Here is an 18269-nt window from a genome sequence, read left to right on the forward strand (position 1 = left end):
CTGAACTGTGTAGTTTCCTGAAGAATCAAATTGAATTGTTATGAGATCAGGTATTTATGAAACCTTAAATATTCTGATGTTATGGACATAAACTTCAAGAGCCAGAGTTGGTGTTTGTATTATAAACCTCTTCTGATTTAACTTATAATTAGGAAACAGCTTAAATGGCTGATTACTATGTATCTCTAGTATTTCAGTATTGTCAGCATTGTGTCAGCTATGCTCTGCCATACCGAGCTGAGTTGTTTTTCACATGGGCCTCTCTGTTGTTCACATCAGCCTTCTCTGCTGACGGAGCTCACGACACCAGCCTGGCCTGCATGTCTATCAGCCCTATGGTGAGCGCAGAGAACAAGCCTGAATGTGAGGCCAACTCAGACACTGGAGTGTTTACTGTGGATTCCATCATAGAGGGAGCTGCCAAGTAAAGTCTCTGAGAACCACATGCAATAGACTTACTGTGGCCCACTGGGGTTAAGTCCTTGTTGTTTTTCCTTCAGGCGTTAACGTTATAAGCTAAAATAAGTTGTAAGCATCAACTGTAGAATTTGATGCTGCTGTATTTTGTTTCTGTTTGATTTCTTTAATTGAATTTAAGAAGTTTGATGAAATGTTTAAAAATCTTGTTTTGTGCCAGATTGAGCATACTCATTTTGATAGTGAGGTCATTTGTGTTTGTTTGAATTGTTTATTTTTTCTATAATCACATTATAATTAAATAGTTTGATTCTAAGACTGACTAATTGATCAACTGAATGAATGATTCTGATATTGCCACATGTCAGTGATAAATGGGGCAACAAGATATAATACAATTCTGGTGATTGTACAAATCGTACACATAAAGTACATTACAGTGCATACATGCAATACTTAATATAAAAGATGGACGCGAATAACATGGGTAGACTATAGGTCGTCACTCAATAAATTCCCAAATACATTCTTACAGGAACCTTGTACTTTAGTGATAATTTATGCTAATCAAAAGAGTTTAATAACCTTGTTGCAGTAGGATAAATAATATTTCTGAAATAATCACTGGAGTGGAGTCATCACTGTATATAGTGATCTGGTTACATTCGAGCTTTTTTTCCTAAAAATGAATCCTTCATTAAATAGTCTTCACTCATAGACGATTCTTACGTCTTTTCTAATACATGGGTAAGCCATTTCATATTCTGCTCATTCTCTAAATTTACTTCACCACAATACACCGTCCAGAGAATAGGTGATGCAGATATGGGTTAGTATGCAGAAAGTGAGCAAGGGATACTAATGAATTATGCTTCAATCTCACTACAACCAATGCAGTGTTTATTTATGGCCACCACGCAAAGGGCATCATTTAACTTGGGATGATTTGCATCAATATCTACCTCCTTGAGAGAGGTTCTTGAGCTTAGAAGTGGACCACTTCTGTTTTTTTTGTTTTTTTTTTTCCCAGTACCATAGAGTTGTCTCCTTTTGCCCTTGATGCTAATAGTCTTTGCAGAACTGTTCTTGATTAGAGAAATAAAAACAAACGAGATGTCCCTGAGCAGCTTTACCTTATATTGTATGCCCTTTGTAGCCATAATAAAATTGTAATTTGGGCAATAGTACAATTACTACTTTCTACATACTCCTTATTCAGTATGTGGACACATTTGCTGCATTCATAGAAGTCACACTTAAGAAATATGTACAAAAAAATCACTAGCAGCACAATAATTTGTAATACAAGCTTCACAACTAGACGTGAGAGTTTTAGAGGGAACTGTTGAGAAGTTTTTTTCATTTTTTTTCTTTTTGCTTCTGCATTGGTTTTTCCAAATTTTTAATTGTATTATTTTTATTTTTAGTCTTTTAGTAATGAGCACATCATTTTTCCTCTGGAGTCATTTACTTTTCTTCACTCTTAAGTTATAATCAGTTCAGTTTTGAACACTTTCACAAACTTTCATAGTTTTACACAGTTTGGTCATGTTAAGATTTACATTCTTTACAACTGCAGCTCAGAACAACTGGCCACAAAACGGTTCTGTTGCCTTAATCGCTGCACTTTGTTACTGTGACTATTACGGAGAATCATTCTGAATGGCATGTTGCAAACGCACCAGTTAATGTTATGTTCAAATAATAAAGCAGCAGGAAAGCTCATTTGCAGTACTCTGGCGTTTATGTGGCTTTGTGCTTTGGGGAAGACAGAACTGTTATTGATGACTGATTTTCACGTTGCTTGTGTGTACAGTGCACCACATAAAAGCGAAAATGAAAATTACTTGTATTTTCTTCGCCCTGCGCTTCTGAAAACATTCACACGATTCCCACCCCATGTGCTGTAATCAATAACCTAACCATCTTGTGTGTTTTTCTTTTTTTCTTTCTTTATTAAACGCACTTACTCTTAATTTCATCCCCCAGTGGTTTTAGTGAGAAGAATGTGGAGTTACCTATGCGGCTTTGACATTATAAATCACCACCACGGAGCGGATCGCCTGGCAGTATCGATTGATCCTGATATATCACAGAAATTTACTGTCACTTCTGTTTTCAATTAAAGATACAATCAGTCAGATAATGACTTAATTGGATTTTACAGAAGATTGACTTTTATTGCCCTGTGCTTTACGAGTTTAGTTAAGGAAGGCCCTTTCATCACGGGGGGTTGTCAGAGGCGGCCCGTCCCATGTCCTTCTGTTGCTGCAAGCCAGCCTGTGTTCCAGCGGCGGCCTGAGAAGTGTCGCTGGATTTGTTTTCCTTGAGCTGCTATTGCGCCATCAATCACGGCCGCCGCATGCGAGGCAGAGCCACGATAAAGCTGTACTCGTCCTCAAGATGCTTCCAAACACACTTACTCTTTGGGGAGGGAGGGGGGCAAGTTCCTCAGCTGCATTTTCATAGTCAGGAGTTCTGAATTTAAGGGAGGGAAGAATCACCATAAAAGTGGTTGATGACCGTGCGTCTGAAACAAGGCCCACTTTAATGCAATTCATCTTTACATATGCGCTGCATGTTGGGCTTGGGATGTAATGGATTGGAAAGAGCAAACTCTGCAGCGCTCAGAGAATTTGTATATTGTTTGGCGACACTCTGCTGAACTGTTCAAGGTTATTGAAAAATCAAGAACAGATTTATCTTAACTAAAACAAACTGGGGGAATACATGATTTGACTCTTCCTGCTCTCTTGCAATATCTAAAATCAGTAGTTATATGTATTGTATTGCTTTGTAAGCTGGGTGTTTCCTCTATGTTCAGTTAAATGGTCTTGTATCAGCAGTGTTAACTGTATATTTCCAAGATGCTGACTGTCTGATAGAAAGCACAGATATATAAGCATAGAAAGAACAGATATATAAATATATGATCATTTGTTATGTCTTAGATTACCCCATAATATTAAGGTTCCCTAAAATCTATCCTAGGTAGGCATTGTGACTGCTTTAAAAATGAATACATTAGTTGCAATGTAAACAAATTTATTCAGAGTCCATTGATGTGAAATGGTTCATTGTAGAGAAACTTACATTATTTCCAGTGGTGGCGATAGGAACCTAGGGTTGTGGTATCTACAATGTAAAAATAGCCATTCTATTTACTATCCAAAAATAATTACTGAACCTGCACGTATTCTGAGCTTTTATAATGTTTATAATGGTAAAATAGTGTTTTCTTTGGATACTGCCTTAGAACGTACCTCTATGCCATGAATGGACTTTCAAAATTTAAGGCCAACACCTTATTTCAAACCTATTGTAAAACAATGTTCAGGCACCAGGAAACATTTGAAACCTTTTCATGTAATAAGTGTCAGTGAGGTAGCATTTACAAACAGTAAACACTTCCTTTCACCACGAATGTGAACAATTCTGACTTGGCAAGTGAAGAATATTGCATTTCACATCAAACCACTTTAAATGACCTTGTTTACATTTTAATGACTTGATTATGCAGAAAAATTGTGCAGGTTTTTTTTATAAATGGCAGAATTGCCGTTTAATTCCTCGTTAACCTCCTGTTTTCCTGTAAGGTGTTGAATAGCAAATGAATCACTCAGGATGTCATTATAGTTTGCCTTAGGAAATACATGTGGGATGTTAGTTATTCGTAATGCATACACAGGACTGTGTTATATGTTCTGGTGCATATGCATTTCTCAAAACATTTCATCCAATTACATATCTGGACTCAGTAATAAATAATAATCTTTTCTGCCTTTTCTACGTTTCTGTATAACATCATGGTGCAGAAAAGCACTTTTAGAGACAAGATTTTTAAAAATGGTAGATCTACCTAGTTCAAAAATTAGTAAAAATATAAGACATCTACAATGAATAATAATCAGGTACTTTTCTGCCTTTTTTCTGTCTGTATAACACGGAGGTGCAGAAAAACAGATCCCAGTTATGGTACCAGTTTTCAGCATTCTTACAACAGATACTGAACATTTAGGTATATCGCTCACATGCAGGATAGCATAGAATTTTCTCATTACATGGTAAAATTAAGGTCAGTCTTTATTAAAAAGGCATTTAGAGTACTATATCTCACTGGTTATCAGTAATTAATTCCTTAAACAGAACATGGAGTAATTGCTGAAATTAAAGGTTGAGTAAATTAAGTACAGTTATAACTTAATTAGCTTTAAAGCTAGTATATTAAAGCACCATTGCACTGGGGCCGTTGGGAATGAACAAGAGAATTGAGTATTGCTTTGACTGTCAGTGTCTATTCTGAGATAGAGTGGGTGTGGCTGGGAGGGGAGGCTGCTGTCAGAATGGCAGTGATTTGAACGCCCTTGGTGACTCTCGTTGCACTGAGAAATTAGCTGAACATTTCACTGAACAGATGTCCCGCTATCACTCACAACTCCGCTACCTATTGGCCGCCTGTCAGTCGCCTCAATTGCAGATCTGCCCACTGGAAGTTAGGTGGACGGGTCATTGGACGTGCTCAGGGTTGAGCCTGCACATAACTGTCACAAAAAAGCTGAACAGCTCCAAAGCTACAGAAGTATGGAAGGTCTCACTAATTAACCTTTTGTGTAGTAATCACCTTTACATTGATCACGACAATCTTTCATGCCATGACAGAGTCTGATATTTCAGATATTTGTGGTGAAATAAAAGAATTTAAATTATATGCCAGTGTACAAAGAAAGTATCTCCATTGTGTCCTTTTATTAATGTTTTTCTTTTTTTTTTCTACACAAAACAATAGGTACACGTAATATTGTTTTAAAGTTTCACTATGTATGGAGTGATAAAACGGGTTGAATATATATTATATAAACATACATTCGAAGATACATTTCCTTTTGCTTTAATATGACCGTTTCAGAGATAAAACAGTATGCTTTAAATATGCATCTTATCGTTGTATACTCATTTGGTCATCTAGTCATGTTCAACTAAGTACGGTACTGTGCAAAAGTCTTTTATTTAATTTCCAGTCCAAACAGCCATTCAGGACAAGTTATTCATTTTTCAGAAAATGTTGCTGAGGAGATTAGATATTAAATAATCCACTTGCACAAGGAAGAGGTAAATCAATGAAAAAACAGGAGTTTGGAGAACTGTAGTTCAAAAACATTGAAAGATATAGAGATAATGGGACTCCTAACAACCCTGCAAGACCTGGTAGACCACCAAAACTGTCACCATCAGAAAAACAGCACTTAAAGCTTTCATCTTTGAGAGGGAAGAAAATCAAGCTTCACTCTTGCTTCAGATCTGAAAAAATCCACAGGTGTTTCTGTCCATCTATCCACAGTGCTCTGGTCTGAAAGGAAACGTGTAGCTCTCAAAAAGCCGTTACTGAGAAAAGGAAAGCGTTGAAAAAGAAGAAAATCTTTAAATCAAACAAAGACGCTGCTGAAGGTGTTCTCAGAACAATGGACTGTCAACCCCAGAGTCCAGACCTCAACATCACTGAATGTGTTTAGGATTACTTGGATTGTGATAAACAGAAAATGCAACCAACATCTAAGAACTGTGGAGGTGTAGAAAAATATCCTTGCAGATTTCTTTGAAAAAGAAAAAAAGCAAATATAGAACACACTAAATACTATAAGATATATGCAGTTTTTGAGATTTCTGTGTAATATTCTGTTAAATATATGTTTAAGTATAAATATAATGGCAATTGCTTGATGGTTGGCATCTTTTAAGTATGTGAACAGTCATATAGTGAAGGGATCACTGGAGCCAATGTGTAGTATGACCATTCAAACAGTGGCTCTAGTGAAAGGTTCTCTGTTGATTTAGATGAGGTTTATAGGTGCTTGCGTCTCAGGCGTGGGACGTTTATAGACTCTATGCTGTCCTTCACTCTATAAAACAGCACTGGGCCTCAGTACTGATAAAGCACAGGCCAGTGCTGCTGATAGCATAATCCGTCCTGTCTTCAACTCCTACTGATATTACAGCAGTATCTATTTCAGTACAGATCCAAATAGGGTTCCACTCTCTTGAAGCCATATGTTCCGTCTCTGTCATCTGTGGGATTCGGGAAAAGTATGGATATTCTGTTGACAAAGTCATAAAGAAAGAAGAGTTTTGGTGATATTCCTCTCTGTGGTGCAGTTACAGATACCAAGAATAATGACTGGATAGAATATACAAAGTTTGAAATTGTAAAATAAAGGAAAGAAAAAAACTGAAAAAGTCTGAATGGGTGAAATTTCACAAGTGAAAAGATGAGAATTCTTTATGAGAATTCAGCATAAGGATATGTGGATTCGTTTACCCTTTTCCTTTTGTGAATAGTCTCTATTTTATTTTAACATTATGTTTTTGTTCTTTCCCATCACTGTTCATTCATATTCCTTATATTACAGTATTATATTGTAAGGTTTCACGCATCTTTTTTTACTTGCATTTTTCAGGAATTGATGAACTGCCGCTAAGCTCAGTATCCATTTGATGTAGATGAGTAAAAGCTGTGCTGGAGGTCTGCTGTCTTTAGTCAGAAATATTCACACTGTTTAGGATTACTGATATTTTATGGGCGTGGCTTTTATTCGGAATACGTCACCATCTGCGTTGACTCTTTTCTGTGCAGGCTTTGCTCTTGAACTAGGCTGTGGCCGTCCAAAAATAAGTATTTTCAAGTAAATTACAATGACTAGGCCGAAACTCTTTGGCTTAGGCTACTCTATAAAGTGGAACAATATAAAATGTCCAGAGCAAGTGACCGTATCCTTCCACGATATTCCTCATTTCAACTTTCAACAGATATCTTTTGTTCATCCTTAGAATCGATCAAACAGTAAATTCTCGCTATTCCACGACATAAAAACAATGTTCTCATCATCTATTTACTGTCTGCCTCACCAGGTTAACTTCATGCTTGCTTGAAGCCATATACATATAATTCATTTTAGAAGAAAATTTATACTGAGTCATTTGCTGTGTTGTCTATTAGGCTGTTTAGCTAATAACTTGTTTTATTACACGCGTTGATTTTGGATGTAATTAAAACTGGTGATGAGTTAGTAAACAACAAAAACACAGGCCTTTATTATACGATCATACTGGCGGGACTTATTAATTATATCAGTTTAATTTGGCGACATATTTCCATTCAGCCATATACAGTTCAATCAGTATATACAGATCTCGTTACCTCAGTATTAATACCGATATATATAATGTTGACATATTTTGATACCCTTTGTTTCATCTTTTGGGGATATTGTGACTCGTGTAAAGAGGAAACCCAAAGCTAAATATTTTTAGCAGTGTAGGTTTAGGTGTAATATTTTATGTTTAGGCCAGTTTAATCATCATCAGTAGACTCATTGGGATCCAAACCATTTTCTGGACACTTGCTGACTGTCCCGTTTTCCCCGTGGACAACGACAAAGTGAATTTTATATCACCACGGCCATAACATGTCAATAATTTTATCCCGTATATAAAATTATCCCCAGCCCCCCTTTCCTCCCCTCCGTATTTATTCGCACGGCGCATTACCGTCACCTTGAAATTTCCTCTGCTATTTGCCAATTAAAAGCTTAACAGCCCTGGAAACGGAGCTGATGTGGGCGAGTTTAGCGCGGGCCCCTCTTCTCAGAGCTGTTCTGCTCGGGGATCCCATTATGTGCTTGACTAAACCCATTTTGAGAAAGAGAAACCCGGCATTGGGTTTCAATGGGACTCCAGCACTGTAAGGATGGACGGGACATCTCGACATGTTAAGCTATAGCCAGCTAATGTATGATCGCCAGCGTGAGGAAATCCTTCAAGTGCACTGACAAAGAGGTTAAATGGGAATTAATATCTTTGCCATCGTAGGAGATTTTGAAATACCAGTGTTGGTCAGTGGTCTAGCACTGGTCAGCTCCTTGTAACTTAAATGGTGCATTCCCCAAGTTCAGCTAAATCCTCTTTTTCTGTTGTTTTTCTTTGCTGAAAACCCTAATAACACACCCCAAAATTTAATCGCCCAATTAAGTCGAATAGCTCACCGTGTGCGCCTGTTTGAAATTCCTCCTGGGAATAAGTTAAGCTCATATTCAAATGCAAACCAGCATATTAGTTCTTCTCTGTTTAATTCGCAGGCACAGCGTGTGGTTAAACTAAAAGTGGCCTCTCGGAGGTCTGGGGTTAAACATTCACTGCAGATTTTTGGGGTGGAAGGAGATGGGGGGAGGGGGGGGAGGATGGTGGGGGGGCATTCCCAGTTGATTTTGGAAATTGCAGCAGCATTGTTGGAATAATTGCTCAGGATCAGGTTGCAGAAATGCACGCAGGTTATGAAGTGGTGCACAACTTGGAGTTGTCCAGTCTGCTTTGCGAGTAGGTTAGTGCCGCTCTATGATTTTTTTTTTTTCACAAAACAGGCTTTTTATTCGTTCACGTGAGTTGCTGAAGTAGGTGTAACGATAAGGCAGTGTTGCATGCGCGTGTCTTTTGGGGAGGTGTAAGTAGTACAAAAAAGAGGGTGTTTGACGTGTTCCCTCATCATTCCCCCGGGGGGGAGTTGAAGTGCATGCGACAGTGATGGGTAGAGATAGCAGCAGTGTGAAGTTGTTCGCTTTCGTTTAGTGGGAGGTCAGATCGTGCAATGCGCGCGGATCCCCGCGTTTGACTTCGGCTCCTCTTCGTTACCACCACCATCATCATCTTCATCATCTCAACGGCGTGGCAAGTTCTGATTTCTCTCTGTTTAGCCTGAGCCTCTAACCCGTAGAGGCCTCTAGCATGAACGGCTACGGCTCGCCGTACCTGTACGTGGGGGGTCCGGTGGCGCAGGCGCGCGCGCCGCTCCAGAGGACGCCCAAGTGCGCGCGCTGCCGCAACCACGGCGTGCTCTCGTGGCTCAAAGGCCACAAGCGCTACTGCCGCTTCAAGGACTGCACGTGCGACAAGTGCATCCTGATCATCGAGCGGCAGCGCGTGATGGCGGCGCAGGTGGCGCTCAGGCGGCAGCAGGCCAGCGAGAGTTTGGAGAGCCTGATCCCGGAGGCGCTGAGGACCCCCGGAGCCGAGCTGCGCTGGAGCGGAGAGGGGCTCAGCACGCAGTCTGGACCAGGTAATACTACAACACAGCGATCAAACAGCATTCACTACACCAACAGAGAAACAAAACAGCTTTAAACCTCTGCTCTCCAGGCATACGGAGCACTTCTGTTACCAAATAAAACTAACACTCAGACGTCAGAACTCATAACTGCGCTTTCCCCGCTGTACGGCAGCGCTTCGGAGGTTTTTAATTTGTGCCGTTTTTGTGGGCCTAAATATAGTTTGTGAATTAAAATACACATTTTCCAATGTAAAGTTTATATAATATATAAAGTTTAAACAGCAATATTTGTCATTGTATAAAACAAGTTTATATAATCAACAGCATAATGATAAAGGTGATGATGATATCACTGATGATAGAAGTTCGGCCTTAAAAAAAGCAAAATGATTGTTACGAAAGACTGAAGTAACTGATAATTATTAATGAAAAAATGCATTTAAATGTACACATTTTATTGCCGTTAGTCCAAACACGCATTACATCTGCTTCACGGTTTATTATCTCCCTTAAGATTTACAAACACCACGCTGTGTTTAGACTAGTATGAAACAACATGCAGGCTGTTTACTTACTGGGAAAAAAACGTGTGAAAGTGAAACGTTTTGTCTTTGCAACAAATTGTAACGTATCATGTCGAAGCAACGTTACAAATAAATTATAAACTACAAATCTATTAAAATACTCAGTGTGTGTATATATATATATATATATATATATATATATATATATATATATATATATATGTTATGGTATGTTGCTAGAATTGTCATTACATTATATACATGCACACACATATATTTATACATAATGATAAATAATTAAATAATAAAAACAACAACTTTTTGGAACTATATTAGCTACTAAACGGGGAAAAATGGGGAAATTACTATTACTGGACAGGGTTATAACTGTTTTATAACTAACTTGCTGAATGGGGTTACCGCAAAGCTGAATGAAAAATAATTAGTTATAGAACAGAAGAGAAAACCATCATTTGACTTAAAAGTGTGTGTAGCAAGTAAGGCTTGGATGTACACTGAATATGCTCATGCTGTCAAAATTTTGAAATATTTACGTATTTAACGCTTATATAAGTTATAATACGTGTAATTTATGTCCAAACAAAGATAGCATCAATAATAATATTAATAAGTAATACAAAACATAATAATAATAAGGAGAAGAATTCTTCTCTGTTCTATGACTAAATATTTTTTATTCAGCTCTGCTGTAACTTCATTTACACATTAGTTTTAACAAAGAAAAAGTTATTACTACTTTCTGTAATGGTCATTTCTCTTATCCTTAGTTGTTAATGCAGTTCAGAAGTGCAAGTAAAGAACCAAAGCGCACTCAATTATTCTGTTGCAGTGGCCTTATGGGGAAACTGGACAGTACAATAAGAGACGAGGCTGAGACCAAATTGACATCGACTTTCCATCAGCCCTTTTGCAGTCAGCCGATCTTTGATCGCTTCAAAGATTACAGTAATCAAGGCAGGACAGCCCCAATCGAAGGCAATAGCCATCATTTCCAGGAGAGCTCCAAACTCAGGTGAAATGTTACCAAATAACAGGCAATCCGTTTGCAAAATGTGGGGCAGGAGAATTGACGGCAGAGCTCTCAGTGGCAGCCAGTCAGCACTTTTGGCTTAAGAGCTGTTATAGGGAATAAAGTGAGGCGGTATAAATCAGAGGCATGCTGGCAGGTGAGTTAACTAACACGCCAATGTTGCTTTCACTGGCTGCAGTGGAAGCAGCTTGGGCCTCTGGCTCCAGTAGTGCAGAAAGAGGCCTAAGACATTTCCCATTTCACTTTTTATTGAAGTCTTGCCTCTCAGCTTTAAAGTGTGTCCAAATTGAAGTCAAGCACATTTTGCTGATGATTGAATACAATCAGTGCTTATGTTTGTTAAAGACAGACCCTGATTTTTAAGGCCAGTTTGTTTGTGTTGTTTTTTACTTGAAGACAACAAGAGATCGGCAGCTTTCTTAGCTCCTCATGAAAATGTATTGTTTATTATCAGTTATGGAGTAACCATGCTTACATACTTTTTAGTGTTTCTCATTTGTGTAATTCACAGAATGGTATGCCTCTACATTTATAGAAAACCTGGTGACACAGTCACTACTTTGTCATTCTAAAATTATAGAACTGACCTTTAAATCTTTAATTTCTGAGTATCTGTCAGACCTTATGATCCTCACTTTCATAAATACATAGCTTATATACAGTTATACGCAAAGGTTTCAACACCCCTTGTCAATTAACGTTTTGTTGATTTTATATGTGAAAATAAATTAAAACATTTTCTAAGTTAACACAATTCCTGTTTATTAGAGTTTAACATATTGGAAAAAAAAACATGAAATATAAAATGTGCCACAACTTTTGCAGAGACCTCGTTTTGGTTGCTATTTTTTCTAATATATTAATTTCAGCACATAAACAGTGATAATAACGTGAAATGTTTGGAAAATGTTAACTTATTTAAACTTATAAAATCAACACAACATGTAATTTGACCAGGGGGCACCCAAACTTTTGTCATATGTCATATGACTGTTAGTTTCATAGTAGTTACTGAATAATCAATAGTAGTTACTGGTTAATAATTTAAAATAGCTTTGTAATTGTATTTAGACATGTAAAAGCCTTAAGATATAAAGCTGAATAACAGTTCTAGCATATGCAAATTTTATTTCTTTTTCATGAATGCATCTTTATTTGTTTTCAGAGCTGAATGAGGACCTGTCCGGCGAGCAGTCTGGTGGAGAGAACAGTGGCAGCACCAGTGACCGAGAGCAAGAAACTGCCAGTTCCCCAGAGGAACCCAAACCCAACCCCTGCTATACCCCCAACACCCCGGACCCTCCTCCTCATCCTGAAGAACCCCGCTACAGTGCATCCAAACCCTGCGATCCAGAACCCAAACCCGACAGCCCAAAGTACCCCAGTGAGCCTAACCTCTTAATCGAGGGTCTTTCGGGTTCCGTCTCCCTCCCCTTCAACCTCAGAGCCAACCGTCCTCCTCTAGAGGTGCTGAAAAAGATCTTCCCTGGCCACAAGCCTGCTGTGCTGGAGCTGATCCTGAGGGGCTGTGGGGGTGACCTGGTTGGTGCCATCGAGATCCTTCTGTCCAGCCGCTCCTCAGCCAAAGGGGACAAGCCCTCTCCCGACGGTTCCGAAGCTCTGGTGCTTCCCTCCAATGGGCATCTCTTCGAGCACCCTTTAAGCTCATATCCGGTTTCTTCCACCAAATGGTCAGTGGGCTCAGCTTTCCGCGTTCCAGATTCACTACGTTTTTCTCCGGAGTCACCCACCGGTGGAATAGTGCCTGGCCCCCTTGGTGTCCCACTGCAGCATGGCTTCCCCCAGCCACCCCGTTACCCACTGATGCTGCGCAACTCACTGAGCCGCGGCCAGGCAGGAGGGCCCTTTGTGCACAGCGACGTGACTCTATGGAATACCATGACCCTGCAGCAGCAGTACCAGCTCCGCTCCCAGTACGTCTCGCCCTTCTCAGGCCCCTCGCCCGGGGCATTCCGCAGCTCACCCCTCCTGACCTCCAGGGCGGCGCAAGAGGAGCAGCGAATTAGTGTCCAAGAGGACGGCTGTCCTGTCACGACCAAACAGACCATATATGCAGCCGACGAGGAATATGATGAAAGATCTGATTCCTCAGACTCAAGGATCCTCAACACGTCCTCCTAACCTCCGACTGTCGGTGAGGAAGTCAACAAATATACCAAAATGTGTCACAAACGGGACTACACTGACAAAAGACATCTGGCAAATCTTGCCCTTGATCCTTGTAGGAGCTTTATGAGAAATATACTGTACATTACTTGAGGTATTGTGTTGCTCTCTAAACTAGGGTGTTTGTTCAGTGCAATGTAGGGATGTAATAGTATCATTCTTAGCAACTCCTACATTTACAATCATCAGTATGATCTGTTCAAAAAGTATGAATGACTGAACATTACTTGGCCAGTAATAACCACTAATTCCCCCTTGCATGAAATGTACTGTAAATAGCAATGCAACGTAGAAATAACCAAACAATAAAGCATGGAAATATGTATACCAAATAAACCCAGTTGGAATTGTCATTGTCATTTATTTACGTGAAATGAATATTGACAAGATGTGAATGTTTGAAGATAATGGATCTTATTTAATATTGTAATTACAAATGAGCAACAGTAGCTCTGTTGGTCAGATGACTGTATTTCTGGGAATAGTTATGTACATAAATATAATGATTGAATAAACAGTCTAAAACAAGTACATCTCTATTTACTTTTCCATTTTCCACTTTGTCACTACTGACAAAAAGCGTAACAATTCTATTCACTTTTTTCACTTCATAACCTTTTATGCAGAATTTCAATGAGAAAATCAGCTCTGATTACAGTCATCTGCGACAACTATGACACAGCTTTACTTAGCCATGAGGTAATCTCTGGACTGTATGAAATAATATAACCCCAGAAATAAAACAGGAATATGAACATGTGAGTGTGTGACTTTATTTTGGCATTGCCTTTTGTTATGGTTAGTGATGTAGTTATGCAGTATCTCTGATAAGTGCATGCATTGTTTTATTTCATTTTTTTTCTTCCATTTCTCCCTGGAGGGAAAACTTTTAAGTTAATAATCACCTGGAAATGGTGAAATCATGATTTTGCTGCAGTTATCGATCTGAGCAAACTTCTTAACCCATAAAAGTGAAATTTTACATTTTCTTTGGTCGTATTATCTGAAGAACACAAATCTGAAGAATTGTTTAAATTGATCAAAAATTATTAAATTGATCAAAGCTGGCTAAAAATGTTAGCACTTAATGTATAATGTTAAATTCTATTTTTTGGTCAAATGGGCCTGATTTTAACAAAGCAATGGAAAATACAAATTTGATTCTAAATGAAAATATGAAATGAAACATGAAAATGTTTTTTAAAAAGCCAACTGAGTATTGTTATTGATCCAGGACACACTTTCAGCGCCTCACATTAAGCAGAACAAGTTCCTTAGCAAACTAAATTTAATAGCATAAGAATGAGTAAGATGATGATACAGATGAAAGCTGAAATTCCCATGAGCTGCATTCACTGCATTGCCATTTAAAAGTACAGAGCCTGGTTGCCTTATCATTTTGAAATCATTAAAACCTAAACAATGTACTAACAATAAAATCACAGGTTGTTGTGCTATCTGAGGTGTGGAACCTGAGCTGAGCTGACAAAAGAGAGAAAGTTAAGATAACAAAGATCTATTTTCACAGTCTTGTTGTATCTATATCTAGCTCTGTATTGCCAGACTACTGTGGACGTAAATCTTAATCTTCATACAAGTTAAAACAATGTTTACATGTCTAAATTCAGACCTCTATATATGCGCACTCAGTTACTGGTAATGCAGTGCTCGCTTTATGGCTGATTGTGGCCAAAAATACAAGCTCTTCATGCAAAGAACAGAGAACAAGTTTTCACCAGTTTTAACAGCAAAAAACTAAGTGACTAGCTCCACCTACAGGTGCATTTCAGAGGGAATCACAGAAAGCTTTCTTAAAGAACTGCGGTTTTTCAGGCTTTCAGCTGGAAAGTGAACCCTGCTCAGAAGAATGAGCTGTAAACACATTCTAGAGAGAATAACACATCAATGTAGGAACAGATACTTGAATATTAGGTGACAACAATGGCGTCTTCTTTATCTTCCTATACACACTTAAAAAAAGAGGATTCTTCAAGGGTTCTTTAGTAAAGGCAATGGTTCTTTTAGAACCATGAGTTCTATATACAACTATTTAATGCTTAAATGTTACTTTGCATGGAGAAATTGTTCTTCAGATTGATGTGTTGTATATGGTTCTACATAGAACCTTTTTGGAAATGGTTCTGTATAGCACTAAACCACGTTCTTTTATTGTTACAAGCTTGACACTGTAACAAAAGCAGGATGCTTTTTGGTTCTATATAAAACCATTTTCAAAAAGGTTCTTTATAGAACCATATACAACACATTCTCCATCAATCTAAAGGACGATTTCACCATGCAAGAAACCATTTAAGCATGAAATGGTTCTATATATAGAACTCATGGTTCTAACAGAACCATTCCCTTTACTACCCTTTACATCTTTTTTAAGTGTGTACAGGGCTGGCTACAAAGTGTGCTTTACGTTGCCCGTAGTTACAAACATTATATTGTTATTGCTACTCAAGCTGTTTTGAACAACCTGTAAACACACAAAGACCTGTATATGTGTACACTGTGAGTGATGGAGAAACATTTAAGTTACCAGTACATTAGTAACTGGATAGTAACTAATTACATTATAATAATAATAATAATAATAATAATAATAATAATAATTTTATCTCCACTCAAGTATGTTTGTGAGGAAAGTAATTAACTCTTTGCTTAGTTACATTTAAATAATTAACATTCAGTTACAAATAGATTTTTATTGGGTCTAATTTCATTACGTTACATTTGGTGACATCATCTATACTTGGTTGCAAAATTACATATGATTAAGACTGCATAATGTGAGAATGACTGAAATTAAAAGAGTTCAAGTGTCAGGAGTATAAAGGCATGGCCCAGTGTTCTATTTTGTCTGTTCCAACTTATTAAATCTCAGAATATTAAATATAAGATGATGCATATCATGGATTGTGAAAACATCTTGCAGTATCTTGATATGATATTTTGGCCATATCGCCCATGCTTATGTTGTCAGATGCACCAAAGACCTCTACCTCTGCAAATGGCACAGCTAATAGCCAAATGCCAGGCCAGTGAATGGTTGAATTAATGCCAAGGTCAAATCCACAAGTCTAAAAACCTAACTCATTATGTCAAAATGGTCACATTTCAGATTTGTGAGGTTTATCATTTTATTTTATTAAAAAGGGATCATAAAAGGGAGGGATAGAGCCTTCAGTTCCTCTTCTAATAGATGCTGGATGTACTAAATTCCCCTGCAGCTCTATAAGTTACTCAGTACTTCAGTAGATTTTTGACCTGCTACTTCCGCTTCTACTGATGTTGTTTTTTAAAGCACTTTTATTGGGAGCATAATTTCACTGCAGTAACAATACTTTTACTTGTGTATGGGTTTAGGCTACTCTACTCAGCTCTGGCTTTAAGCTGAATAACCTTACAGCTCACTCAGCCTGCAGAAACTGCATCAAGTGAGCTTTCAAGCCAGGGAGATCCTCTGCTGTGACTAAACGGCGCCATCTAGCGTTCATTGCACTAAATGCAATGATTACAGTTTAGTCACTCTGGCTAACCTTCACCTCTCATGTTGCACTTATCCTTTGTGTAAAGCATATATCTGCTTAATGAGGCATACGTTCTGTGTGGATATATGACACTTTTAAGAACTTTTGTAACAAAGTGACATAAGGGCATGTTATTGGACTTTACACTACATTGACTTGTCATCAACGGTTACAGCGGGCCAGAGAGGCACTGGATTGTTGAAAGTGTGAAAGATTCGCCACCAATGTCATATTCTTAAAATGCCACATTTAGAAACCCAGCAATGTCTCATTTTCCAGATGCGAAGCAGAGTACTTCTACTGAATGAAGTACAATACTTCCTTACTCAAGCAAAAGTTAATGTACACTTGGTAAAATACAATTTGAGTAAAAGTACGAAAGTATTTGCCTGTGGATGTACTTTTACTATCAAAAGTAAAAGTACTTTGAGTTATAATATTATTTTGATGAACAAGCTCTATTAAAGAGGTAATCAATAGAACTTGTTCATCAAAATAATATACAAAATGTATTATAACTCAAGTACTTGTACTTTTCTTAAGTACTTTCACAAGCAAATATTTTTGTACTTTTGCTTAAGTAAAAATATAGTTAGAGTACTTGTAAAACAGTACCAATAGTACATACTGTACTTTATCCATCTCTGCTCATTTTTAAGAACCAATAAAGGACAAACACTAGTAAGTAAAACTAACACAGCAATTGGTGTAGTGTTGAAGGGGAATTCCACCATTTTTTTTTCCAAATTTTGCCATGATTCATTGAAATACACACAAAGCCATTCAGAGTGGTTCAATGCGAAATGGTTATAGAGAAATGTTTAGACTTTTTTGCGGTATTGGTCAGGGGTTGTGATGTCTGCAATGCATTTTATTTGCCATCCAAAACAATCAGTGAAGCTGCATGAGTCTTCTGACTTTAATATGCAATGTTGATAATGGCGAAATAGTGATGAGTTTTCATTGAGGGCTACTTTACCTTAGAACACCCTGCATATACCTCTGTGCCCTTGTAAAATTAGGTCTAAGACCAAAACATTTTTCACAAAACTATTGTAAAACAATGTCTCAGGCATCAGGTGGTGTATAAAAATGTAGATTTTAAACTCTTCGGACGTCTGGTTCCTATCATCACTGCTGTAAACAATTCAAACTGTATAAGTTTCTATAGAATGGAGCATTCTACACCAAACCACTCTGAATGCCCTTGTTTACATCTTAATGACTAAATACTGCAGCAAATTTAGAAACATTTGTGAAATCCCCCTTTAATGGTATTAGTGGCATTAGTTGTAATTATTAGAAGTTTATAAGACACTATTAAATAAGTAATGTTTGTCTGTAATGTATTTTATGGCCTAATATGTAATATCAAGTATCTGCTTAGGAAAAAAAAATCTCCAGTGTTGAATTGATTTGTGTCCGGCTACAATCTACACTTTTAAAAATTCTGGCTCTTC

General features: G+C 37.9%; 2 protein-coding genes across 2 annotated transcripts in view; both read left to right on the plus strand.

Moving 5' to 3' along the window:
* Positions 1-428, plus strand: part of dmrt1 (doublesex and mab-3 related transcription factor 1) — a 30681-nt gene extending 30253 nt beyond the window's left edge. The window contains exon 5 of the mRNA XM_036598800.1: positions 280-428. Within this exon, the coding sequence (XP_036454693.1) occupies positions 280-428 (149 nt within the window). The remainder of the gene's footprint in view (positions 1-279) is intronic.
* An 8761-nt stretch (positions 429-9189) lies between these two features.
* dmrt3a (doublesex and mab-3 related transcription factor 3a) lies at positions 9190-13228 on the plus strand. Its single transcript, XM_036598799.1, has 2 exons — positions 9190-9520; positions 12252-13228. Exons 1-2 carry the CDS (start codon positions 9190-9192, stop codon positions 13226-13228), a joined length of 1308 nt encoding a protein of 435 aa, XP_036454692.1.
* The last annotated feature ends 5041 nt before the right edge of the window (positions 13229-18269 follow it).

Source organism: Colossoma macropomum, unplaced genomic scaffold, assembly GCF_904425465.1.
Source record: "Colossoma macropomum unplaced genomic scaffold, Colossoma_macropomum, whole genome shotgun sequence".
Classification (NCBI taxonomy): Eukaryota; Metazoa; Chordata; class Actinopteri; order Characiformes; family Serrasalmidae; genus Colossoma; species Colossoma macropomum.

Excerpts from the sequence above, each read along its gene's own strand:
- dmrt3a (XM_036598799.1), top strand. The coding sequence starts at position 9,190 with ATGAACGGCTACGGCTCGCCGTACCTGTACGTGGGGGGTCCGGTGGCG. Across the intron at positions 9,521-12,251 it reads CAGCACGCAGTCTGGACCAG|AGCTGAATGAGGACCTGTCC; the intron begins GTAATACTACAA and ends ATTTGTTTTCAG.